Below are 25,808 nucleotides of genomic sequence, written 5' to 3' on the forward strand. Positions count from 1 at the left end.
GATATTGAAATAAAGGAGAAAACACATATATATGTACACCCCATCTGACCATCAATGCTTTTGTTTTAAGGGGAACCATATTTTTCCTTCTCCCCTGCAGGGAAGTTACTTTCAAGTCGGTTCAAGTCCCCGGTCTTACAATGCAGCTCTTTGCCAATTAGCACTGAACAACTTCTAACCATTTCTTCTCCTTTAAGATGATCAGGAGCCTAATAATTCTGTGATAAAAGGGCAAAAGCCACCGAAAGCCAAAAGGGGAATTAATGAGCTCCTCCATTTATCTGTCTTCGGAACAGCTGAACTGTTACAACTATTGACACTCATCAAAAGGTTCGGCTCTGAACCCTGTCCAGACTCTGCAGGCTCCATTGGACATCTTCAAATTTAGAGAAAGGCAAAGCAAGAGCTTCCCCTGTGTGATGCCAAAACTAACAAAAGACTGTGGATCAGGTAATGAAACTTCAGCTTTCTCCCCTTTGAGATTTATTTACTGGCAGCTGACAAGGGGCAAATTCAGATCGAATTGTGCAGTCAAAGCCTTGTCAGGCCTTTAGACGCACCCTTGTCTTGAATCACCTTCATGACTGGCATTTTGCTCAAAAGCCCTCGGCACTGGTCCTTAACAGCTTATGACATCACAAAGGACACTCCAGACAGATGCCTACATGGCATCCTGCAGCATTTTAAAAGAGAATTAGTGGTTTTAATTATGGTCGTAGTATGAAAGGGAACCATGCAAGCTCCACAGGAGACCTTTGATCGGGCTTTTTTTCTAGTACAATGCCACGGAACTGTGACTATGCCTGGTAAGGGGGCCTTTCTTGCCGAATGACTCACTAGTGATCTATGAATGCAGACAAGCTTCTATCCCTCCCTCTTCATTAGCGAGCATTTCTATACAGGGGTCTATACAGTGCTCGGAGTCTACAAGCTATACAATTGGGAGAATAAGAATCCCTACAGATTCTGCCTTCTACTTAGGAAATGCTGAAGGACTCGGAGTGACTTTATTCATTAAAACAGGTTGCTATTAATTAACTGTCATAATAAAATAAAGAACAATTATTTGCATTTTCTCTTGTACGGTCTCTTTAGCAATACGTATAAAAGATGCCTGAAACCGACATTGACGTATAAAGGAGCCTCAGAAGTCTCCTCTTACACAGCGGCAGCAGGAGCCGGCTAATTATTAGGACTAGATCAACAGGAGGACAAATAGACGGAAGTAGAAATATGAAAGTGATTAAGAAAATATCTATATAAGATCCAAATTACTTGGCAACAGTTTGTTGTTTTTTCAGCCATAATGAACAAACTAAAAATTGGATTTTTTTTTCTAACACAAAAGGAGGCGAGCAAGGTAGTGACAATAATGGCTGGACTTTGATTAGTGGACCATGAAACCGAAGAAATAAGGTGGGTAGCATGAAACCTCTGTATAGACTCTTAACTTGTCAATGAAACTCCATTCTTTATTTTGAATTTAATTTTATTCTTTTTTTATATATTTTTAACAAAATGAAAACTTTCCCATATGTACAATATTTTGCTAGCAATTTATTTAAAAAAAAAGTATACGGTATTAATGGTTTCCCTGACAGTTGCAGTGTTAATCTTATAAAATGTCAAAAAATTTTACAACGACGACAATGATTAGTAACAGAAAGAACAAATAAACCAACTAACTGTATGATAAGAGGTTTAAAGGGGTACTCGAATCAACTGGTGCCAGAAAGTTAAACAGATTTGTAAATGACTTATATTTAAAAATCTTAATCCATCCAGTAATTATTAGCTGCTGTATGCTGTTTTCTTTTTGAATTTCTTTTCTGTCTGATCACAGTGTTCTCTGCTAACACCTCTGTCCATGTCAGGAACTGTTCAGAGTAGGAGCAAATCCCCATAGCAAACCCCTTCTGCTCTGGACAGTTCCTGACACAGAGAGCACTGTGGTTAGACTGTGGTTAGACTGGAAAGAACTACACAACTTCCTCTGCAGCATACAGTAGCTAATAAGTACTGGAAGGATTAAGATTTTTAACTCCTTAAGGACGCAGCTCATTTTGACCTTAAGGACACAGCCGTTTTTTTTTTGCAAATCAGACCACTGTCACTTGAAGCATTAATAACTCTGGTATGATTTAACCTATGAATTTGATTCAGAGATAGTTTTTTTTGTGACATTCTACTTTATGTTAGTGGTAAATTTTCATCAATACTTGCATCAATTAGAAAATTTAGCATTTTTCGAACTTTGAAACTCTCTGCTTGTAAGGAAAATAGACATATTGATTCACTTATACAATATGTCTACTTTATGTTTTTATCATAAAGTTGACATGTTCTTACTTTTTAAAGACATTAGAGGACAAGTATAGCATCAATCTTCCAAATTTTCACAATAAATTCCAAATTCCTGAATTTTTCAGGGGCCAGTTAAGTTTGAAGGTGATTTGAGGGGCCTTTCTCTAAGAAATCCCCCATAAATTACCCCATTAGAGAAACTGCACCCCTCAAAGTATTCAAAATGACATTCAGAAAGGTTGTTAACGCTTTAGGTGTTTCACAGGAATAGCAGCAAAATGGGGGCGAAAATTCTAAATCTTCATTTTTTACACTAACATGTTCTTGTATACCCATATTTTTTTTTTTTTTACAAGGTGTAAATGGAGAAAAAGCCCCTCAAAATGTGTAATCTAATTTCTCGTGAGCAAGGAAATACCTCATATGTCAATGTAAAGCGCTCTGTGGGTGCACTAGAGGGCTCAGAAGGGAAGGAGCGACAATGACATTTTGGAGAGCAAATTTTGCTAAATGATTTTTAGGAGGCATGTCACCTTTAGGTAACCCCCATGGTGCCAGAACAGCAAAAAAAAAAAAAAAATAGAAACAAACACATAGCACACTATTTGGGAAACTACACCCTTAAAGGAATGTAACAAGGGGTACAGTGAGCCTTAACACCCCACAGGTGATTGACAAACTTTCGTTAAAGTGGGATGTGAAAATGAAAAACTTGTTTTTTTTTTCCACTAAAATGGTGTTACCCCAAATTTTTCATTTTTACAAGGGGTAGTAGGACAAAAATACCCCCAAAATTTGTAACACAATTTCTTCTGAGTATGGAAATAACCCATATGTGGATGTAAGGTGCTCTGCTGGTGCACTACAGGGCTCAGTAGAGAATGAGCGCCATTGGGCTTTTGAAGAGAGAATTTGATTGGAATAGAAGTCGGGGGCCATGTGCGTTTACAAAGCCCCCGTGCTACAAAGAACAGTGGACCCCCCACATGTGACCCCATTTTAGAAACTACACCCCTTACGGAATGTAATAAGGGGTGCAATGAGCATTCACACCCCACTGGTGCTTGACAGGACTTTGGAAAAGTGGGCTGTGCAAATGAAAGCTAACATTTTTCATTTTCACGGACCACTGTTCAAAAAATCTGTCAGAAACCTGTGGGGTGTAAATACTCACTGCCCCCCCTTGTTACATTTCCTGAGGGGTGTAGTTTCCGAAATGGAGTCACATGTGGAAGGGGTCCACTGTTCTGGCAGCACTGTAGTGCTCCCGCAGAGCACTTTACATCCACATATGGAGTATTTACTTACTCAGAAGAAATGGGGTTATGAATTTGGGGTGGCTTTTTTCCATATAACCCCTTGTGAAAATAAAAACTTTGGGGTAACACCAGCATTTTAGTGAAAAAATCAAATTTTTTCATTTTCATGTCCATCTTTAAAAATTTGTAAAACACCTGTGGGGTGTTAAGGCTCTCTATACCCCTTGTTACGTTCCGTGGGGGGGGTGTAGTTTCCAAAATGTGTCACAAGTGTTTTTTTTTTTTTTTGCGTTTATGTCAGAACCGCTGTAACAAGCAGCCACCCCTGTGCAAATCACCAGTTTAGGCCTCATATGTACATGGTGCGCTCTCATTTCTGAGCCCTGTTGTGCGCCCGCAGAGCATTTTACGACCACATATGGGGTATTTCCGTACTCGGGAGAAATTGCATTTCAAATTTTGCGGGTCTTTTTTTCCTTTTACCGCTTATGAAATTGAAAAATGTGGGGCAACACCAGCATGTTAGTGTAAAATTTTTTATTTTATTTACACTAATGAGCTGGTGTAGACCCCAACGTTACCTTTTCATAAGGGGTAAAAGGAGAAAAAGCACCCCAAAATTTGTTGTGCAATTTCTCCCGAGTACGTAAATGCCCCATATGTTGCCTTGAAATACAACAGGGCTCCGAAAGGGAAAAAGCGGCATAGACATTTGAGGCCTAAATTAGGAATTTGCATAGGGGTGGACCCGGATGCAAGCATGGCGCTTGTCTCCACCGCCCAAATACCCTACGGCAGTGTTCTCTAAACATGGTGCCTCCAGCTGTTGCAAAACTCCCAGCATGCCTGGACAGTCAATGGCTGTCTGGCAATACTGGGAGTTGTTATTTTGCAACAGCTGGAGGCTCCGTTTTAGAAACCGTGCTGTACAAGATGTTTAAAATTTTAATGGGGGGGGGGGGGAGGGGGGGGGCGCGACAGTGTAAGGGGGTGTATATATAGTGTTTTACTCTTTATTTTGTGTTTTTAGGGTGCATTCACACAGGCGGGGGTTAACAGGGAGTTTCCTGCTGGGAGTTTGAGCTGCAGCGGAAAATTTGCCGCAGCTCAAACTTAAAGCAGGAAACTCTCTGTAAACCCGTTGTGTGAATGTACCCTCACATGGTAGTGGGGGGGGGGGGGGGGACAAACCTTCAGCTGTTGCAAAACTATAACTTAGCCAAACAACAAAAGCGGCAAAGCAATACGTGCCGTATGTAGGTCCCGGGGGTACCGAACATAGCCAAAAACAAAGAGACCCACAATACTAATATTATTTCAAAAAGTATAACAATCTTTATTAGACAATAAAAAACAATTTTAAAAAATAGTAAAAGGCAGAGGATGACCTTACGCAGGAGACAACAAGTGCCAGTGCAACTGGTATGGGTAATGTAGGCATTCAGTCAAGAGCATACATAGTGTAAGGCTGGCAAAGCTGCATACTTATAATATCGTAACAATAGACATAATTTCTAACATACATTGATGTAACATAGGAAGCAGCAATGCAGTATAGCAAACATAAATAGGGACCCAAAATGGGTAATACCTAAAAGGACTACCTGTCATATACCCAAAAGCCAGGAGCACCAAGCACCAACACCCCAACGCACGTTTTGCGTATGGGCTTCGTCAGGGGGCGCCACCTGACGAAGCCCATACGCGAAACGTGCGTTGGGGTGTTGGTGCTTGGTGCTCCTGGCTTTTGGGTATATGACAGGTAGTCCTTTTAGGTATTACCCATTTTGGGTCCCTATTTATGTTTGCTATACTGCATTGCTGCTTCCTATGTTACATCAATGTATGTTAGATATTATGTCTATTGTTACGATATTATAAGTATGCAGCTTTGCCAGCCTTACACTATGTATGCTCTTGACTGAATGCCTACATTACCCATAACAGTTGCACTGGCACTTGTTGTCTCCTGCGTAAGGTCATCCTCTGCCTTTTACTATTTTTTTAAATTGTTTTTTATTGTCTAATAAAGATTGTTATACTTTTTGAAATAATATTAGTATTGTGGGTCTCTTTGTTTTTGGCTATAAAACTATAACTTCCAGCATGCACTGACAGACCGTGCATGCTGGGAGTTCTAGTTATGCAACACCTGGAGGCACACTGGTTGAGAAGCAATGAGTTAGGTAACAGACTACTGCAGTGTTTCCGCACCAGTGTACCTCCAGCTGTTGCAAAACTACAACTCCCAGCATGCATGGTCTGTCAGTGCATGCTAGGAGTTGTAGTTTTGCAACAGCTGGAGGCACACTGGTGCGGAAACACTGAGTTAGGAAACAGACAATGTTTCCCAACCAGTGTGCCTCCAGTTGTTGCAAAACTACAACTACCAATATGCCCGGACAGCCGAAAGGCATGCTGGGAGTTGTAGTTATGCAACAACTGGAGGCGAAGAGTTTGGAGACCACTGTGTAGTGGTCTCCAAACTGTGACTTTCCAGATGTCGAAAAACTTCAACTGCAAGCATGCTCAGACTGCCCAGGCTTGCTGGGACTGATAGTTCGGCAACATCTGAAAGGCCAGATGTTGCAGAACTACAATGCTCAGCATGCCTGACTGTCTAGGCATGCTTTAAATTGTAGTTTTGCAACATCTGTAGGGTTACAGTATGGACACCACTGTATAGTGGTCTCCAAACTGTGCCCTTCCAGATGTTGCAAAACTACAACTCCCAGCATGCCGACACTGTCTAGGCATGCTGGGAGTTGTAGTTCTGCAACATCTAAAAGGGCCAGATGTTACAGAACTACAACTACCAGCATGCCTAGACTGTCTGGGCATGCTGAGAGTTGTAGTTTTGCAACATCTGGAAGGGCACAGTTTGGAGACCACTGCACAGTGGTCTCCAAACTGTGGCCCTCCAGATATTACAAAATTACAACTCCCAGTATACCCAGACAGCCTTTGGCTGGGAGTTGTAGTTGTGAAACTCCTATACGGCAGCAGTGAAGATCACTTATTAGCGATCTTCACTGCTGCCGATGACTCTTTCGCCACCACCGCCGATCTCCTGCAGCCTGCCGCCGGTACCCCAACAGTACCACAACCCCCCCCCCCCCCCCCGCAGCCGTCGCCGCCATCTTTACCCCGCTCTGCCCTGACTTACAGGGGTGGGCAGAGCGGGGGAATCTCAACCCCCCCCCCCCCTGCGATTGGCCGGTCAGTTCTGATTGGCCAATTGCAGGGGATAGGAGGAGGTGGCACCCCTGACCCCCCAGGGCGATGTGCCGTGATGGCTGCTGATAGATAATAGCAGCCATCCCGGCCTGACCACCGAGTCCAGAGATGCGGTGATCAAGAAATGCAGTAGTTTTATTGTTTTACGAATCACCGTAAATGTATGGTGCTGTGCGCTAAGTGACGCTTAGCAGCACCGAATATTTATGGCGCTCATCCTTAAGGGGTTAAATAGAAGTAATTTACAAATCTGTTGAACTTTTTGGCATCAGTTGATTTTAATAAAAAAAAATTTTTTTACAGAGTACCCCTTTAATAGCAGCTGGAACCTGGGTAAAAAATTTTTTTTAACCCTAATTTTACTGCTGCTCTAGTGTCCCCCTAGTGACGTTGTGTATACTGTAGCCAATCACTGAACTTAGCAGTCATGTACTGTACATGCAGGTAGTAACTGCAGAGGCCAGAAGTTGGACGCAGTGTCACATGCATAATATATACAAGGTCATCGCAGTACTTGTGGAGGGGGCTTTAAAGAACAAAGAACTTTTTTGGTTTTTGTTTACCCAGGTCCTAACCTCTAAAATGTTTTTAAAATTCTGGACAAGTTCCATAAAGAAACAAACTACAATTCCCCCTTAATGGTAGCACCACATCATTAATAGACTGAAATTAGGGCATGTTCATATATGCCTGTAAATTCAAGAGTTCCCTCCAGAATGGTTATGCCGGATAACATAATGTTCCATGCTGCTCTTTTCAATCCGACGAGATGACGGTTGTCCAGAAACCCGACGCCATGGAGCACTTCAGCCTATGGAGGACCAAAAGGGCCCTTGGCTGCATGGGATTATACATATTGATTTCTTAACCAAGGTAGCTATGGATCCCAACACCAAGCCCAAAACTTATAACAAGTGGAACAATGACTTTTACTCCACTGGATGATAAAAAAGAATTTTTTTTATTTCTAGAAAGTCTTCCTTAACCCCTCCTAAAAACAAAGATCCATGATCTCTAAGAACAGTCCTCAGACCCAACTGATAAGAGAATTACATTTCTGAGGTAAAGTATTTGTGTCTGAACGTTCCACTTCGATTGTCAGATAACGATTGTGAATATTTTTCTAGACACGTGGCTAGGGGTGAATCCCTGAGAACAATAATAGTACAATAATAATACAAGTGTAAAATCAAAGAAGACCACTTTTGGATTATGTGCCTATTGTACCTAACTGTTTAATCATCTTAGGATATCCAAAATAACCGTATGGCTACTGGACATAATTTTATCATACATATTTATGGTGATTATTTATATTTTATCATACAGATGCCATTATTCATGGAGAAGTTTCTCTGTAGGGCGACCACCTTTTGGCCTTGCAGGGTCACCCACATATATCAGCTGATCTCTGGGAGTCCAAGCAGTAAACACTTTAATAATCTTATCATCAGAAAACCCTTCCAACCCTGGCTGCATTGCATCAAGGGAATGTCCAAAGATGACAAGGAATATTTAAAGGGGTTATCCAGGAATAAAAAACAGAGCTAATATGTTTTAAAAAAACAGCTCCCCGTCTGTCTCCAGGTTGGGTGTGGCTATACAGCTCAGTTCCATTGAATTGAATGAAGCAAAGTTGTAATACGACACCCAACCGTGGAGCTGTTTTTGAAAGGAATTAGCTCTGTTTTTCTATTCCTGGATAACCCCTTTAATGATCATAACATAACATCTGGAACAAATATGAGAATTTTTGAAATTCATCAAAACTGGAATGAAGCTAATTTAAAATTTAAAAGAAAACACTTTCCATGAAAAATGTGCAGCATTCTAAAGTTAAAGTGCAGGTTCCCCTTCACCAGGTTCTAAAGCATCATAAAAACAGGAATGACGGGGGTCTGGCTGCTGAGGCCCTCGCAATCCCTGGCGCAACAACCTTATCATCTGATGGACGGACCAAACTCTGATGATGGGTGACCACAGCCATCACGTCTCCTCCATTCGTGTCTATGGGAGAAGGAGGTGGCTAGGGGATATGATATCTAGGGGCGGAGTACACCTTTAAGTTAGGTCAAAGCCTTTAGGTCACATGTCTGACAGAGGAACAGAGATAACCCGCTATCCGTTTCTAAGGACAAACATTAGAATTTTAAAGTAGCTCTGAAAAGCGAGAAGTTACAGTTAAAGATATAAAGATAGTTTCAAAAACAGTTAAGATCTAAATGTTTAAAGTTACAAGACCTATATGGATTTATATTGTTAAATGGTGCTCAACATGGAATTAGAATTTTATGATGCGAGCTCTACTGTGGCCCAGTCATGTCTATGACCTATAGGGGATCTTTGCCTTTTTTTTTCTTCTTTATTTTAACAAATCATTATATCAATACACAATTATACAACAAGAATAGGAAATGTATTATATCCCCCTCACCCCCCCCCCCAAAAAAAAACAAAAAAGACAATCCCTGCATGTTTAGAAGGGTCCTCTGACAATAAGTACGGTAGATCACTAAGTGTTCCGGCAGAGACTTCCAGTGATTAGCTGTTAACTGTGAAAAACTTGGCAGTAAAAATGCCCCAAAACCTTCAATATCTGTAGCCAAACACCTGTTATACATAAAGCTGTTTCTTCTGACCCCCATCATACACATGCATGCTGCTGATGGGTGATGAACATGATACATTAAAGACTTGTAGTACCCCCTACATTTATATGGGTTATACAGAGACATTTTTAATTTAGTACTGTCCCCAGACTGTACAATAAAACAATTAAAACTTTCCTCCATTCCCTCGTAGCCTCTGTCCATCTGCAGCCTGTTTCAGCTGACAGTCTACTTCCACAAGGCTTCAGACGTGAACCTACAGCGGTGGCACTGTCAGTCCCCCCACCTGCAGACAGTGTCACTGGCTACCGACCTGAAACTTTGTGCTCCGGTACCTGAAACTTTGAGGAAGCGGAGGAAGGCGAGTTAAAGGTTTTATTGTTTTATCACGCAGGCTAGGGACAATACTAAGATAAAGAAAAAAACATCAGACAACCCCTTTCAAGTCAGCAAGTATCACCAAAATCTGCAGTTACAGCAGACTTGTTTGAATCGTAGAGAGGCCTTTAACATTATATGGATATTTTTATTATTATTTTGTGGGAGAAAATATGCTGTCCCTGCAGCCACTGCCTGTGCATCTCTATGCAAAGACAAAATACAGGAAGTGTGGGCAGACAAGCAGGGTTCTGTACACTGAGGACAAGCAGGGTTCTGTACACTGAGGACAAGCAGGGCTCTGTACACTGAGGACAAGCAGAGCTCTGTACACTGTGGACAAGCAGGGCTCTGTACACTGAGGACAAGCAGGGTTCTGTACACTGAGGACAAGCAGGGCTCTGTACACTGAGGACAAGCAGGGCTCTGTACACTGAGGACAAGCAGGGTTCTGTACACTGAGGACAAGCAGGGTTCTGTACACTGAGGACAAGCAGGGTTCTGTACACTGAGGACAAGCAGAGCTCTGTACACTGAGGACAAGCAGGGCTCTGTACACTGAGGACAAGCAGGGTTCTGTACACTGAGGACAAGCAGGGCTCTGTACACTGAGGACAAGCAGGGCTCTGTGCACTGAGGACAAGCGGGGCTCTGTACACTGAGGACAAGCGGGGCTCTGTACACTGAGGACAAGCGGGGCTCTATGCACTAAGGACAAGCAGGGCACTGTAAACTGAGGACAAGCAGGGCTCTGTGCACTGAGGACAAGCAGGGCTCTGTGCACTGAGGACAAGCAGTGCTCTGTACACTGAGGACAAGCAGTGCTCTGTACACGGAGGGCAAGCAGGGTTCTGTACACTGATGACAAGCAGGGCTCTGTACACTGAGGACAAGCAGGGCTCAGTACACTGAGGACAAGCAGGGCTCTGTACACTGATGACAAGCAGGGCTCTGTACACTGAGGACAAGCAGGGCTCTGTGCAGTGAGGACAAGCAGGGTTCTGTACACTCAGGACCAGCAGGGCTCTGTACACTGAGGACAAGCAGGGATCTGTACACTGAGGACCAGCAGGGATCTGTACACTGAGGACAAGCAGGGCTCTGTACACTGAGGACAAGCAGAGCTCTGTACACTGAGGACAAGCAGGGCTCTGTACACTGAGGACAAGCAGGTCTCTGTACACTGAGGACAAGCAGGTCTCTGTACACTGAGGACAAGCAGGGCTCTGTGCACTGAGGACAAGCAGGGCTCTGTACACTGAGAACAAGCAGGGCTCTGTACACTGAGGACAAGCGGGGCTCTGTACACTGAGGACAAGCGGGGCTCTGTACACTGAGGACAAGCGGGGCTCTATGCACTAAGGACAAGCAGGGCACTGTACACTGAGGACAAGCAGGGCTCTGTGCACTGAGGACAAGCAGGGCTCTGTGCACTGAGGACAAGCAGTGCTCTGTACACTGAGGACAAGCAGTGCTCTGTACACGGAGGGCAAGCAGGGTTCTGTACACTGATGACAAGCAGGGCTCTGTACACTGAGGACAAGCAGGGCTCAGTACACTGAGGACAAGCAGGGCTCTGTACACTGATGACAAGCAGGGCTCTGTACACTGAGGACAAGCAGGGCTCAGTACACTGAGGACAAGCAGGGCTCTGTGCAGCCTGTTGTGTGGGCCAGGAGCGTTTTAGTGTACAGAACCCTACTTGTCCTCAATGTACAGAGCCCTGCTTGTCCTCAGTGCACAGAGCCCTGCTTGTCCTCAGTGCACAGAGCCCTGCTTGTTCTCAGTGCACAGAGCCCTGCTTGTCCCACCAACACTTCCTGTATTTTGTCCCAGCCAAGACACACAGGCAATCTTCCGCTCTCTCAATTAACTTTATGGAGGGATAGTGGCGGCCTCCGCTTCAGGCGGGGGTTGTGACGTGCTCCTGTGCTGGAGAATCAGGGCTAAGTTTTCGGGGCCAAGGGTATAAGTTTTTCATCATGATACTTCTCCTTTCAGGCAATTGGAGTTGAACTGCAATACCAAACGCAGCCTCTTCAAAACAGTGGTGCTATTTCTAAGAAAAAATAACACAGATCCTTTATCTTTCTACACTACATTTTGCACACTAAGGAATTTCTATTTGCTCAAGGGTTTTTCTTTCTTCAAGCACTAATGTCTGATTTACAACATATCATACACTGGTAGGAGATATGCTGAGTTATAGTGGAGGCCCCATACCAAATCTTTTTACCAGCCTAGGCTGGTTCACACAGTGCTGTTCTAGTATGTTGAAAGGTCACATTCCATTACCAAAAGTACTTTTAAAAAAATGGCTGCCTTTAGTGCGTTCAGACGAGAATTTCACCTTGGTATTTGGTAGACTCCAGAAACACAATGAGAAGATGTTACAGATTTCATCTGACATCGCCCTTTAGTCTCTTAAGTCGCAGGAGTTCATCTTTGAAATAGCTGACAGCCTGCAGTATGGCCTCTATCTGGCTGTCAGCCACGGCCTTGCTGGCATAAGCAGTAAAGTGTTTGATGGTATCCTTTAGAAGAAGTTCTGGATCAATGTCTGTCCTATGTTGGCGCAGCATTCGTTCACATGCAATGGCATAGTTTTTGTGCCAGTTAATGGGGTGATTTTCATGTTTGTCTATTGTCCTTTTATAGAGCTGAAAAATGAGAAAGTTAAATAGACATGTGAGATTTCCCTTTTTCATTTCTCCATCAGTATTAGTTGTTTAGTTATAGGGTTTGCAGAAATAGCAAAAGTAAATGTACCCCAACACAACAGCCCATAAGTGACAACAATATGCAGAAGGTGGTTCAATGCTACTATGCTGCTATATATACTGTACATTCCAGTGGATATGGCTTTCTATAGAATCATACAAGGTTTGGGTGAGTGGCCAGGAATGGTTCTAATCACGTATAGTAATATACTCGGTAATAATCCAGATCTTTCAAACATATTATAACATTTTACATAAAGACTAGAGTGAAATGGTGACATGGATGCATTGAAAAAGACAAATGACATCAGTTTTTAAACAATACATAAAAGCAACAAAATCATAATGCAAAAAATTCTACCAAACTTCATTGTTTTTCTTAGGGTGGATTGGGGCTTGGTCCCGTACTTCCTGGTTGAGCAGTTGTGCAGTACTACAAATCCTAGAATGCACTGCTTTCCCTTAGCTGCTCATCACAGCCCTCCCACATTGCCTACTCTCCATTTCTCAACACTTCTGCTAGTGCCCCACCTAGAGTTCTTGCAGAACATCTAATTTGACAGCAATGTGTGAAATTGCAGTGCCTGCTATTCATTCCCTGTCTGCTCCTCTGTCTGCAGCATTGTTTAGCAAGAGGCAGCATGCTGTAAACTAGGGATCGACCGATTATCGGTTTGGCCGATATTATCGGCCGATAATCACGATTTTGGGCATTATCGGTATCGGCAATTACTTTGCCAATAAGCCGATAATGCCCTGCCCCCCGCACCGCGAAACCCCCCCGACCCGCCGCACCGCGACCGGGCCCCCCGACCCGCTGCACCGCGTTGCACCTCCCACCGCACCGCCCCCATTGCCTCCCCCATCCCCGGATTTATTATTACCTGTTCCCGGGGCCCACGCTACTTCTGGCTCCTGCTGCGTTCTGCGTTACGCTGTGCGCAATGATGAGTGACGTGACGTGCGCGACGTGACCATCAGTGCGCACAGTGACAGCTCAGGAGGACGCCACAGGAGCCAGATGTAGAGTGGACCCCGGGCACAGGTAATTATAAAACCGGGGATGGGGGAGGCAATGGGGCCGGGGCGGTGGAGGGTGCGACGCGGCACGGCGGTAGGGGGGCGCGGAGCGGTGCGGCGAGCGGTGCGGGGGTGGCGGTGATAGGACTCAGGGTAGCGGCGGCGGTCTATGGCACCGCAAAAGCCACTGCAGTGCATTGATTTAAAGCGCCCGCTTTAAATCAATGATCTGCAGCGGTGTCGCGGGGGGATAAATAGCCGATAACTTATACCGGAATATCGGTATAAGTTATCGGCTATCGGCCCTAACCTCCACCGATTATCGGGATCGGCACAAAAAAAACAATATCGGTCCATCCCTACTGTAAACACACCATATTCTCCCTAAATGTCCCAAAAAGGATATATATGTATATGACAGGGAGATGGTGATAAAGGCTGTAGGAGTGGTCAGAGGTGGTGACATCACTGAGGGGGCGGGACTGAAGCTCAGAGACAAGATCTAGGGAGCTGGACACAGTCTCACTCTGAAAATTAATATGCTACACAACTTCCTGTCAGGGGTAAAGTGCGCAAAAACATGCTAAATTCAGTACAATTTGTCATAACATTATATTAGTAAGTTATAAATCTTGGTAAGATGTTAAAAGATTACCTGTCACCAAATAAAACTTTTAATATAGTATTTAGAGATGAGCGAAGTTACAGTGATTCGATTCTTCCCAACAAACTTCTCGGCTCGGCAGTTGCTGACTTTAACCTGCGTAAATTAGTTCAGCTTTCAGGTGCTCCGGTGGGCTGGAAAAGGTGGATAAAGTCCTAGGAGAGAGTCTTTTAGAACTGTATTCCCCTTTTCCAGCCCACCGGAGCACCTGAAAGCTGAACTAATTTATGCAGGCTAAAGTCAGCAACTGCCGAGCCGAGAAGTTCATGGTGAATCGAATCACTGTAACTTCGCTCATCTCTAATAGTATTCCTTGCAGACACTTTCCCATTCACTTGCTTTTAAAATCATTACATAAATATGTCTAAAATGCAATAGAAAAAACAGCCACTAGGTTGCTCTGTTCAGTTCCCTACCACAATTAATACAGTGAGTTTGGTCTCCTCCCGGCCTGGCGAGAGACCAAACTCAGAAAGTGCTTCTCTGCACTGAGCTTGACTGACAGCACAGAGCCTCACTGAAAGCTGCACAGAGCCTCACTGAAAGCTGCACAGAGCCTCACTGAAAGCTGCACAGAGCCTCACTGAAACATGAATAGAGCCTCACTGAAACATGCATAGAGCCTCACTGAAACATGCATAGAGAGCCTCACTAAAACATGCATAGAGAGTCTCACTGAAACATGCATAGAGTCTCACTGAAACATGCATAGAGCCTCACTGAAACATGCATAGAGCTTCACTGAAACATGCATGGACCCTCACTGAAACATGCATAGAGCCTCACTGAAACATGCATAGAGAGCCTCACTGAAAGCTGCACAGAGCTTGAGGTCTTCTCTTCACCCCAGCTCTGCAACTATGTGAGTGCGGAAGTGGTCCCCCAGCAGGCTTCAGTTATGCCATGCCTGCTGGGAAACGCCCACTTTCTTCTGCTGGGAGATTGCACTACGTGAGCAAGAAGAACGGTAAGATACACAGCTTTTTAAAGCTCTGAATTTTTTTTAAGGTTTAAGGGTAGGAGGAGTGTTAGGAATAGTTAGGGAATATAGCCTGAGTTAGTTTAGAAAAGTTTATTTGGTGACAGGTACTTTTTAAAACAGGCATATGCTACAGATGTCAGCCAAACATCGTGATGCTCAATTCCACTGCTAACCACATTAAACTACTTCATTTTACCAATAAGATGAGGGTGATTTCCCAGCCTATAAGCTATGCCACACAGGTTTTACAGCCTCAAAAGAAGGCTGAAAAAAGCACCAGAAATACTGTGTGTGAACATAGCCTCTCACTGATTCTCAGCAAAAGTGTGGTTTTCACTATTTATAGATGTAATGGTGTGTCTCCAAGGAAGTTGTGCTACTTCAGCAAAATATTATAAAAAAGTATGACAAATCTGGTTTAAGTTTAAAAAATCTAGGCAAATTTTACTTTTTGTTATCACAGGAACAATAAATATAACACCTTAAAATTCAAGCTCCAACCCACATATGCGAAGGGGCACAGGGATGCGGTTACATAACACCTAGTCAGGAGAGAAGCTAAAGGAAACAGTAGGCCCCACTATAGATACATGTGTAAAGGGGATAGGATGCAAATGAGCAGTATGTCATTAAATAAAGGGGGATTATACATAACTGTCCATACAACACCTATCATGCTGGATTTCTTATGACTGGAGGACATCAAGGCAGCTTACCTCACCCCTGATAAAAGCATAATAATAATTCTATAATGTATGTCTTATACTAGCTGTATTCTATTTATCTGTCTCTCGAACAAAATGATACATTACCTGGTAAGAATAGAGGTACAGCTGAGGTTTGACAGATTGAGGCAAATGTGGAGACTCAGCGAGGTCAAACACAAAGAAAGCAGTTTTCACTCTGAAAAGTGAGGTGATAGAGGTGTTAAACTATTGTTCACAACTTAAAGGGGTACTCCGCCCCTATACATCTTATCCCCTATCCAAAGGATAGGGGATAAGATGTCAGATCGCCGCGGTCCCACTGCTGGGGACCCCCGGGATCCCCGCTGGGGACCCCCGGGATCCCCGCTGCGGCACCCCGCTATCATTACAGCACAGAGCGAGTTCGCTCTGTGCGTAATGACGGGCCATACAGGGGACGGAGCAGCATGACGTCATGGCTCCGCCTCCCGTGACATCACAGCCCGTCCCCTTAATGCAAGTCTATGGCAGGGGGCGTGACGACCCCTCCCATAGACTTGTATTGAAAGGGGCGGGCAGTGACATCACGAGGGGCGGAGCCGCGTCGTAACGATGCTCCGGCCCCTGTATTGCTTATACGCTGCGGATCCCTTAAGTGTGACCCTACCCTAAAGGAGATTTCTTATCTTCAATTTGAATGTAATATGCACTATATGTCATGTTTGGTTGGTTAGACTTGGACCACCGAAATAGCTCAGTATGCTGTTTCTATATTTGATGTTTACCCATGTGGCACCCCAACAAAAAAAAACTTTTTATATTTCTAGATATATTCTAACAGTTTTTTGTCGAAAAACCCATCTGCAGCTTTACTCCTCTAGATAATTCAGGTTTAGGCTAGAGCTTAAAGAGTACCTCTTATGATCTTGTTAAATTGTATTATCCTCCTACAGTAGTTCACTGCCCCAATCATGATAAACCCCCCCCTTTATTTTTATTATGTGTTAGTTTTCTACCTTGATATTGCTCTGCATTTTCGGCTCAGTCTCAGTCAGATTCACAGACTGGGAAGGGGTGTTCCTCAGCAGGCGTGACATCACCTGAAGCCATACAGGGGGAAACTTCCTCCCTCACTCTGCTACACAAAGCCCAGAGCGGTTCAGTGTATGAGATGAGCTATGATTGGCCAAGGCTGCACACACCCCCCTCAGCACTCCAGACTGCATTTCCTGATTTTGGACTTCTGCCAGGCCAGCAGGAGTCCAAAGTCTGTGCAAAAGATAGGGGGAAATGTACTCTGGACAAGTAGGGAGACACCCAGTGGCAGCTTTTTAAACACAAATAAAAATAGAAAACGTAATTTTTTTTAAACAAAGTACATTAGAACGATTTTTGTGAGTGCAATAGCAAATTTTTTTTTAATGAGAGTGCCCATTTAAAGCAACATTTGATCAATGTTTACAGAACAATCGTAGGCTATCATCGTCCTTAATTCCCCTAAGAGATGCGCAACAAAACATACCTTGATTCCCACATCTCTTCATTTGCTACTGCTTCCCAGGAGGATAGATCAAACCTGTTAGGAAGCCAATGTTGAATATATATATTTTATATGTTTATAAAAAATATGAAGCAATTTTGTGATCAGCAATTCAAAAAGTCTCCTACAATTACATGTTTATAACTCCCATCCAGACCTATGTGTTTCCATGGCTACAGACTACATACGATCCATGTGTAGTCTGATCTTTTAGTCATACTACCATCCTGTCTATAACCAAATGGGTCTCCTGAGATAAAACCATAGAATATAATATTTTTTATAAGATCTATTTGCAAAGTTGCTTCATTTCTTATTTTAGACACACTGGAACAATAACAAAAAAGGTTGCAGATTTTAACAGCAAAATGGATCCTTTACAACATGCAAATGCAATAAATTGCAGAGTCACCATACGGTATAAAGAGGGCACTGGTCTGAGCCAAAAGCTCATCAAAGATGGCCTCAGTGATTTCTTTCTGTACTTACAGCCTAGTGCCTGGATACAGCATTGATGTACAATATATGGGATGTCATTGGGATTTCATGTTGGTCCCAGTCTGTATTTTATTAATATGTGTTTGTTAACTACAGGAAACGTTTCAAAGGTCTGTTCTCTCGTACTCCATATGCTACAGATTTTATATTGTGTTTAACTATTTATTTATATTGATTTACACTGAATAAAATCTGCAGCGTATACAGTATGTGTAAATATACCCTATAAAAAATTCCACCACTGGTCTTTGGAATTTATTTGTAAAGAGTTCACCCTGTGGAAAAATAACTTTATTCTACAGGTTGTTAGCAAATTAACCTAGTTGTTTTTAGGTCACTACTTGGGCTGCAGAATATATCACAATTGAATCACGATTTTTGCGAATTGCGATATAGCGGTTTCGCCCTTTTAAAAAATGTGCGATTATTAGGAGAGACAGTGAGACACACGCTGAAGGGGCCAGGCTGTGCCACACAGAAGTAGACAAGCAAACATGAAACACGAGAGCCGAGCCAGTCACCGGGCTTTGGCAGCGGCAGGCTTACCTCCTGTGCGGCGCGGTCCGGCCCCTCCAGCCTGCATCTCACTGTCTCTCCTTCCAGCAGTGCTCAGGTCCCTACCTTCCTTCTTCCTGTCCGATCAGCGCTCCAATAATGCAGGCAGCCTCAGCAGCCTGTAGTAATAGAGCACCGTTAACACTGATCAATGATGTGTTATAGGCTCCAATGGCACATCATTGATCAGTGTCTGTAAGCAAAAGATTACATCTGTGTGTCTCCAGTTGTTGCAAAACTACAACTCCCAACATGCCCGTACAGCTTTTGGCTGTCTGGGAATGCTGGAAGTTGTAGTTTTGCAGCAACTGGAGACACACTATGTGAAAACACTGTCCCATGGGACTAAAATAATTGTGAAACAAAAATGTAAAAAAATAAAAAAGGCAATAAATGTGAGAAAGCCCCATCCCCTAATATAAGTTTAAATGACCCATCCCCCCTCCAATTTTTCAAATAAAATAAAGTAAACAAAAATAAATATAAACATATTTGGTATCACCACGTGCAAAGTCATGGCCCTAAATATTGGAACCCTTGAAATGTTTCAAGAAAATGAAGTATTTCTTACAGAAAAGGATTGCAGTAAGACATGTTTTGCATGTTTTGGAACTAAACCAAAAAAGGGAGGAAAAAAAGCAAATTGGACATAATGTCACACCGAACTCCAAAAATGGGCTAGACAAATTGGCACCCTTAACTTAATATTTGGTTGCACACCCTTTGGAAAAAAATAACTGTAATCAGTTGCTTCCTATAACCATCAATAAGCTTCTTACACCTCTCAGCCGGAATGTTGGACCACTCTTCCTTTGCAAACTGCTCCAGGTCTCTCTTATTGGAAGGGCGCCTTTTCCCAACAGCAATTATAAGATCTCTCCACAGGTGATCAATGGGATTTAGATCTGGACTCATTGCTGGCCACTTCAGAACTCTCCAGCGCTTTGTTGCCATCCATGTCTTGGTGCTTTTTGACGTATATTTGGGGTCATTGTCCTGTTGGAAGACCTTAGATCTCGGACGCAAACCCAGCTTTCCGACACTGGGCTGTACAGTTGGACCCAGTGCCAAAGGTAGCAAAACAATCCCAAAACATCATTGAACCTCCACCATATTTCACTGTAGGTACTGTGTTCTGTTCTTTGTAGGCCTCATTCCGTTTTCGGTAAACAGTAGAATGATGTGCTTTACCAAAAAGCTCTATCTTGGTCTCATCTGTCCACAAGATGTTTTCCCAGTAGGATTTTGGCTTACTCAAGTTCATTTTGGCAAAATGTAGTCTTGCTTTTTTATATCCCTCTGTCAGAAGTGGGGTCCTCCTGGGTCTCCTGCCATAGCATTTGATTTAAATGTCGACAGATAGTTTGTGCTGACACTGATGCTTCTTGAGCCTGCAGAACAGCTTGAATATCTTTGGAACTTGTTTGGGGCTGCTTATCCACCATCCGGACTATCCTGCATCAATTTTTCTCTTCCATCCACGCCCAGAGAGATTAGCTACAGTGCCACTGGTTGCAAACTTCTTGCTAATGTTGCGCACTGTGGACAAAGGCAAATCTAGATCACTGGAGATGGACTTGTAACCTTGAGATTGTTGATATTTTCCCACAATTTTGGTTCTCAAGTCCTCAGACAGTTCTCTTCTCTTTCTGTTGTCCATGCTTAGTGTTGCACAAACAGACACAAAATGCAAATACTAAGTGAACTTTTCTCCTTTTTATCTTTCAGGTGTGATTGTTATATTTCCCACACCTGTTACTTGCCCCAGGTGAGTTTAAGGGACCATCACATGCTTGAAACAATCTTATTTTTCCCAAAAAATTTAAGGGTGCCATAATTTTGTCCAGCCTATTTTTGGTGTGACATAATGTCCAATTTGCTTTTTTCCTCCCTTTTTTGGTTTAGTTTCAATACACACAAAGGGAATAAACATGTGTATAGCAAAACATGTGTTACTCAATCCATTTCTGTGAGAAATTTCAGGGGTGCCAACATTTACAGCCATGACTGTAAATGTCCGTACTATTAAAATAGAACATTAAAATAGAACATGGGATTGGGGATACATTTTACTGCACTGGAGTACTCCAATCCCCCCGTTTTATGTTGGCTATATGAAATAAGGGGATTGGACATGAAAAAGAAGGGATGTTACGATTTGTTTAATTATATCGCAATCACATATTAAAATCACAATATTTACCTCCATAATTGCAATAGCACATTATGCCCAAATTGTGCATCCCTAGTCACTACTATATTAACCAAAAGCTGCCTTTTCTGTCATAAAAGCTCGCTGTAGCCTTTAAATTGTTGCCACTTATCATACTGTTTTGTAAACTAAGCAGTTAGAAAGTCTGTAATGGCAGCCACAGCCACTGGTCACTGCTTCCTAAGTGGCCAAAGCCCATGCTGCCTAATCTAAGACGGTGCCATTCTAAAAAGAAATGAGCAGTGGCTGCTGGTACTAGCTGAAGTAGCTGTCCCAAGGAGTGGAGCAGGAGGACAGCAGTGGAGATGAGGGGGCATCAAGCTGTTGTGGATGGTAACTACCTTGTCAACTTTGGTGCCTACTGCTTTGGGTCATAGCAGTAGGTCCTTGGACCAGAGGAAAAGTGGAGCACTAAAGTAAAGCACTAAACTGGGGCAATATGAGGGCCCACAACTATATGGGGGCAGTGTAGGCATCTAGAACTATTATGAGGAACAGATGGGGCCTATTACTGTATGGGGGCAGAGGGAGCATCTATGCTTTGTGTAACTACTTAGATTTCATGGTTAGCACTGACTGAGGCATCTACCTCCAGTCACAGACATTAAAACAGGGTGTCAGCTGTATTATACAGAGCACCCACAAGTGATGCCAACGGCATAGTGGCAACATAGTATGTTACAGAACAGGAAGGGGTTAAGAGGTGAAAAGACAATGTGTAGCACTGCACGTACTTTCCATACTCCTCGGTCCAGTTATACAGATTGCTAGTCAGAGTTACCCATTCATCAGTATTGAAAATGGCATTTTTCGAGACCAGCTTCTCACAACACCCCCACGGCCACAGTGAATGTGTTTTCTTCCATGTTGGATCTCCTTCATTCAGTCCTATGCATACAAATGCTTCCCTACTGGAAACAAAAATAAAAATACATGAAAACAAACATTTAAGACTCAATTTAGGACTGTTCAAAGGGAATCTGTCACAAAAGCTTTTCAGTATTTTAAAATACCTTTTCATCGAGAATAAATATATATGTTAATGGCTCGACGATTTCTCTATCCATTAATTACACAGTGGAGCACAGCACGGGAATCTGAAACCTGGAAAACTGCTATAGAGCAACCGAACCCGAAAACTGCTACAGCGTAATAGAACCCGAAAACTGCTACAGCGTAATAGAACCCGAAAACTGCTAAAGAGGAACAGAACCTGGAAACTGCAAAAGAGGAACAGAACCAAAAAACTGCTACAGAGCAAAGAACCTGGAAACTGCTACAGAGGAACAGAACCCCAAAACTGGTATAAAAAACAAACAAAAAAAAAACAGAACCTGGAAACTGCTACAGAGGAACAGAACCTGAAAACTGCTAAAAAAAACCTGAACCTGGAAACTGCTACAGAGGAACAGAACCCGGAAACTGCTGCAAAGGAACAGAACATGGAAACTGCTATAGAGCAACAGAACCCCAAAAAATGCTAAAGAGGAACAGAACCTGAAAACTGCAACAGGGGAAAAGAACCCGAAAACTGTTACAGAGGAACAGAACCCCAAAACTGCTACAGAGTAAAGAACCAGGAAACTGCTACAGAGGAACAGAACCCCAAAACTGCAACAGAGGAACAGAACCTGGAAACTGCTACAGAGTAAAGAACCCAAAAACTGCTACAGAGTAAAGAACCCAAAAACTGCTACAGATCAAAGGAACCCGAAAACTGCTACAGAGAAACAGAACCCAGATACTTCTAGAGAGTAAAGGAACCCGAACTACAGAGCAACAGAGTCCAAAACTGCTATAGAGTAACAGCACCCGGAAACTGCTAGAGGAACAGAACCCGAAAACTCCAAAACTGTTACAAAGAAACAGAAAAACAGCTACAGAGGAACAGAACCTGAAAACTGCTACAGAGCAAAGGGACTCAAAAACTGAAACAGAGCAAAAGGTACCCAAAAACTGCTATAGAGCAAAAGGAACCCAAACTCTGTTACAGAGAAACGGAACCTGAAATCTTCTACAGAGCAACGGAACCCAAAAACTGCTACAGAGAAAAAGGAATCAGAAAACTGCTACAGAGCAAAAGGAATCCAAAAACTGCTACAGAGCAAAAGATCCTGTAAACATCTACATAGCAAAGGAACCTGAAAACTACTACAGAGCAAAACTTTTACAGAGCAACAGAACCTATAAAATGCTTCAGAGCAACCTGAAAATGAACCCTGAAAACCCTGAAAATGCTACAAAAGTACAGTGTTGGCTGTCCGGGAATGCTGGGAGTTGAAGTTTAGCAACAGCTGGAGAAGCAATGGTTGAGAAAGACTGGTCTAGCCAAAGTTGCTACAAAGAGTGTCTTTAACTCTGGAGGACCTGGCATGTCTAAGCATTACTTGGATAGCCCATTGGTTACAATGGAAACTGTAATGCTTCGTTCTGCCTAAGGTGGCACTGCAGAGAAACTTCATACATGCAGATAGGTTCACTCACAAATTACAGCTGATATCTTATACACATATTGTCATCACATTGAAGGACCTTGATAACAGAAGAGTACAGAGACACAATAGAAGATAGCCCAGTCTATTTGTCTTTTACAGAGGTGTAATAAGCCCACCACAAAACACTTAACCCTTACTTTTCATTTACTTTGAGAAAATGCTGAAGGTTAAAGGTAACAGTCCCATCTGGACGTTTTGTTTCCACCGGACTCCACTTATTGCCAGGAAAATGGACGCCTGCCAAGTGTTTTGCTGTCTTTGGTAGATACCACTCGTATGTCATCATCTGCACAATGAACATATACATGTAAAATGCCTTGAATGAACTGAAGGACTCAAAATGGTCCAGACCAATGTGGCTACTATTAATATTCAAGAGATACTAAGAAAATAGACATGCATGGCTCAGCCATAAATACCTATATGATGAAAGAATGGGCTATGGGGTGAAAATGATCCTGTGTGCCTTTGAACATGGGAAGATGCACAGGGTGAGTCAGCCACCTACGTGTAATGGTGGTACCCTTCATTAATGACAATAGGTTGTTGGGCCAAGGCAACAAGATGTATAACTATGTGCTAAATAGTAAAACACTGGGTTAAACTACCACTGAAAAGGATTTGGGGGTATTGGTAGACAGTGATATTAACTTTAGTGATCAGTGCTAGGCAGCTGCTACCAAGGCTTATAAAGTCATGGGATGTATCAGGAAAGGCATGGTGACAGGGACATAGTTTCAGGGGCAAGCCCCCTTAGTCATGCGCCTTGGCACATGACTAAGGGGGCTTGCCCCTGAAACGTTAGGCCATGACTGAAGGGAGCACGGAGCTTGTTTCCACCTATGCTGCTTTGATGTATTGCTGTTAACCTGATGTCCTGCGAGACAACGAATAACCTGAAAATACTTGAATAAATCTGAAAGAAACTTTCTACTAAACAGTGAGTCACTAACATTTATGTGTACACTCACCTAAGTCTTAGTTGCCGGCGTGTCAGTTGGAATTGTGCCCTATACATGTATGTCTAATCATCATCAGGAAGTAATCAGTGATGTCATACTACTCAGTGTATAGCAGTTAGTACTGATCTGGTGTTAAGTGGTGACAATGGTGGAGAATAGAGAAAGCTCAATGATTGACATACTTTCTGAGGTTGCATGCTTGTTTTTACAGGTCGAACTGTAAGACCATTGGTCACATGTGGATCAATTGTACCCATCAGCAGATTTTTTTTCATTACGATGGAAAACTGATATCTGTAAAACCACTGTTATTGTTTCTTCCTACTTATAAGCCATAGCCACATACACAATGGCCCTCATTTACTATTGCAAACCCGACATGTTTTGTCGGGTTGTTCACCAGATTCTGTCGCATTGCGCCAGATTTTGAAAAAACCCTGACTAACTCTCCATTGTGCTAAGAAAACCCGAAAAGGGGCGTGGCCCTGGGAACGGTGCGTGGTCTCTAAAAAGGGGCGTGTTCTCGACATTTTCACAAAAAACTACATATTTACTAAGGTTTCCACAGAAAATGTGGTGGATTTGAGCTGAAGAAAACCCCACAGATCGGAGCATGTGTAAAAAAAGCAAAATGTAGGGAAAGTGGAAAATGTAGGGAAATCTTAGTAAATACCGTGGAAAATAAATTGTAGGGAATAAAAACCCACAAAGAAACCTACACTCCACTCTTAGTAAATGAGGGCCAATATCTCTTATTAATTCATGTTATCAATGCTCATTTAATGGAGGACAACCTATTGGAATCTCAACTAAACGCAGCCTCACAAGGATTTATTAAGTCCCAAGTCTCCTAAGAAACGATGACATGATTTTACATGCGTTACCACCAGTATATGCCACCTGAAGTCCACCCTATTGCATTTTCACAGCAGGCATGACTGGTCTCTCCACTCACCTCTTGATCCACTAAGGAAAGATCAGGACGAATTCCTTCACAATAATGAAGATAACGCAAAGAATTTCCCGGCAGATCACCTCGCAGTAAAATGATGGCATTCTGGGGCATTGAGAAAAGTATATTTCTTGCAAATTTGTCTACCACGTAATTTCTGCTTTGGTCACAAATGCTAGAGAGAGTGTGAAATGGGAAGAATTACTCACCAATAGCAAAAGATGCAGTACTATTCCTCCCACCTTTACCCACTCCTAAACCTGTGGGTCCACAAAACACGACCATTCGGAACATGACAGCTGAAACCTGGACCTTTAACCCCTTAAATGGGCACTGTCAAAAAAACATAGGGGGAGATTTATCAAAACCTGTCCAGAGGAAAAGTTGCTCAGTTGCCCATAGCAACCAATCAGCTTGCTTCTTTCATTTTCAACAATGCCTCTGCAAAATGAAAGAAGCAATCTGATTGGTTGCTATGGGCAACTTTTCCTATGCACAGGTTTTGATAAATCTCCCCCATAGTTCAGGAGGAGTGGTTGACTGGCATGCTCTCTCCCAAACCAGTGTCACGTGACCAAGGCGGACACACAATGTAAGTCTATGGGGCACCCTGGTTTCTTAGACACATGGCTTTGCGCTTCTCTCTCTGCTCGTTCTCATCATCGGTCAGGGTTTAAAGGGGTACTCCGGCCCTGAGACATCTTATCCCCTATCCAAAGGATAGGGGATAAGATG

At 43.0% G+C, this 25,808-nt stretch overlaps 1 protein-coding gene and 1 long non-coding RNA gene across 8 annotated transcripts in view; one reads left to right on the forward strand and one right to left on the reverse strand.

Moving 5' to 3' along the window:
- The first annotated feature begins 514 nt into the window (after window positions 1–514).
- On the forward strand, window positions 515–11,508 carry LOC130295906 (uncharacterized). 2 transcript variants are annotated; one of them, XR_008849044.1, is made up of 4 exons: window positions 515–806; window positions 1,096–1,239; window positions 1,349–1,416; window positions 7,772–11,508. It is a non-coding gene; the product is annotated as an uncharacterized LOC130295906 (long non-coding RNA). The 2 variants fall into 2 exon arrangements; XR_008849043.1 differs by lacking the exon at window positions 515–806 and having other exon boundaries at window positions 823–1,239.
- A 78-nt stretch (window positions 11,509–11,586) lies between these two features.
- TMEM260 (transmembrane protein 260) overlaps window positions 11,587–25,808 on the reverse strand; it is a 111,223-nt gene continuing 97,001 nt past the window's right edge. For 4 of the 6 annotated variants that reach the window (XM_056547215.1, XM_056547217.1, XM_056547218.1 and 1 more), the window contains 6 exons: window positions 25,077–25,248; window positions 23,297–23,445; window positions 21,399–21,575; window positions 17,382–17,435; window positions 15,986–16,076; window positions 11,587–12,447 (listed from right to left, as the gene is read on the reverse strand). In XM_056547215.1, coding sequence (XP_056403190.1) covers window positions 12,187–12,447; window positions 15,986–16,076; window positions 17,382–17,435; window positions 21,399–21,575; window positions 23,297–23,445; window positions 25,077–25,248 — 904 coding nt within the window. In that variant the 3' untranslated portion in view covers window positions 11,587–12,186. Of the gene's footprint in view, window positions 12,448–15,842; window positions 15,897–15,985; window positions 16,077–17,381; window positions 17,436–18,443; window positions 18,572–21,398; window positions 21,576–23,296; window positions 23,446–25,076; window positions 25,249–25,808 lie in introns of those variants that run through there. The other 2 variants (XM_056547220.1, XR_008849042.1) reach the window with 2 other exon arrangements.

This window comes from Hyla sarda, chromosome 11 (genome assembly GCF_029499605.1).
Source record: "Hyla sarda isolate aHylSar1 chromosome 11, aHylSar1.hap1, whole genome shotgun sequence".
Classification (NCBI taxonomy): Eukaryota; Metazoa; Chordata; class Amphibia; order Anura; family Hylidae; genus Hyla; species Hyla sarda.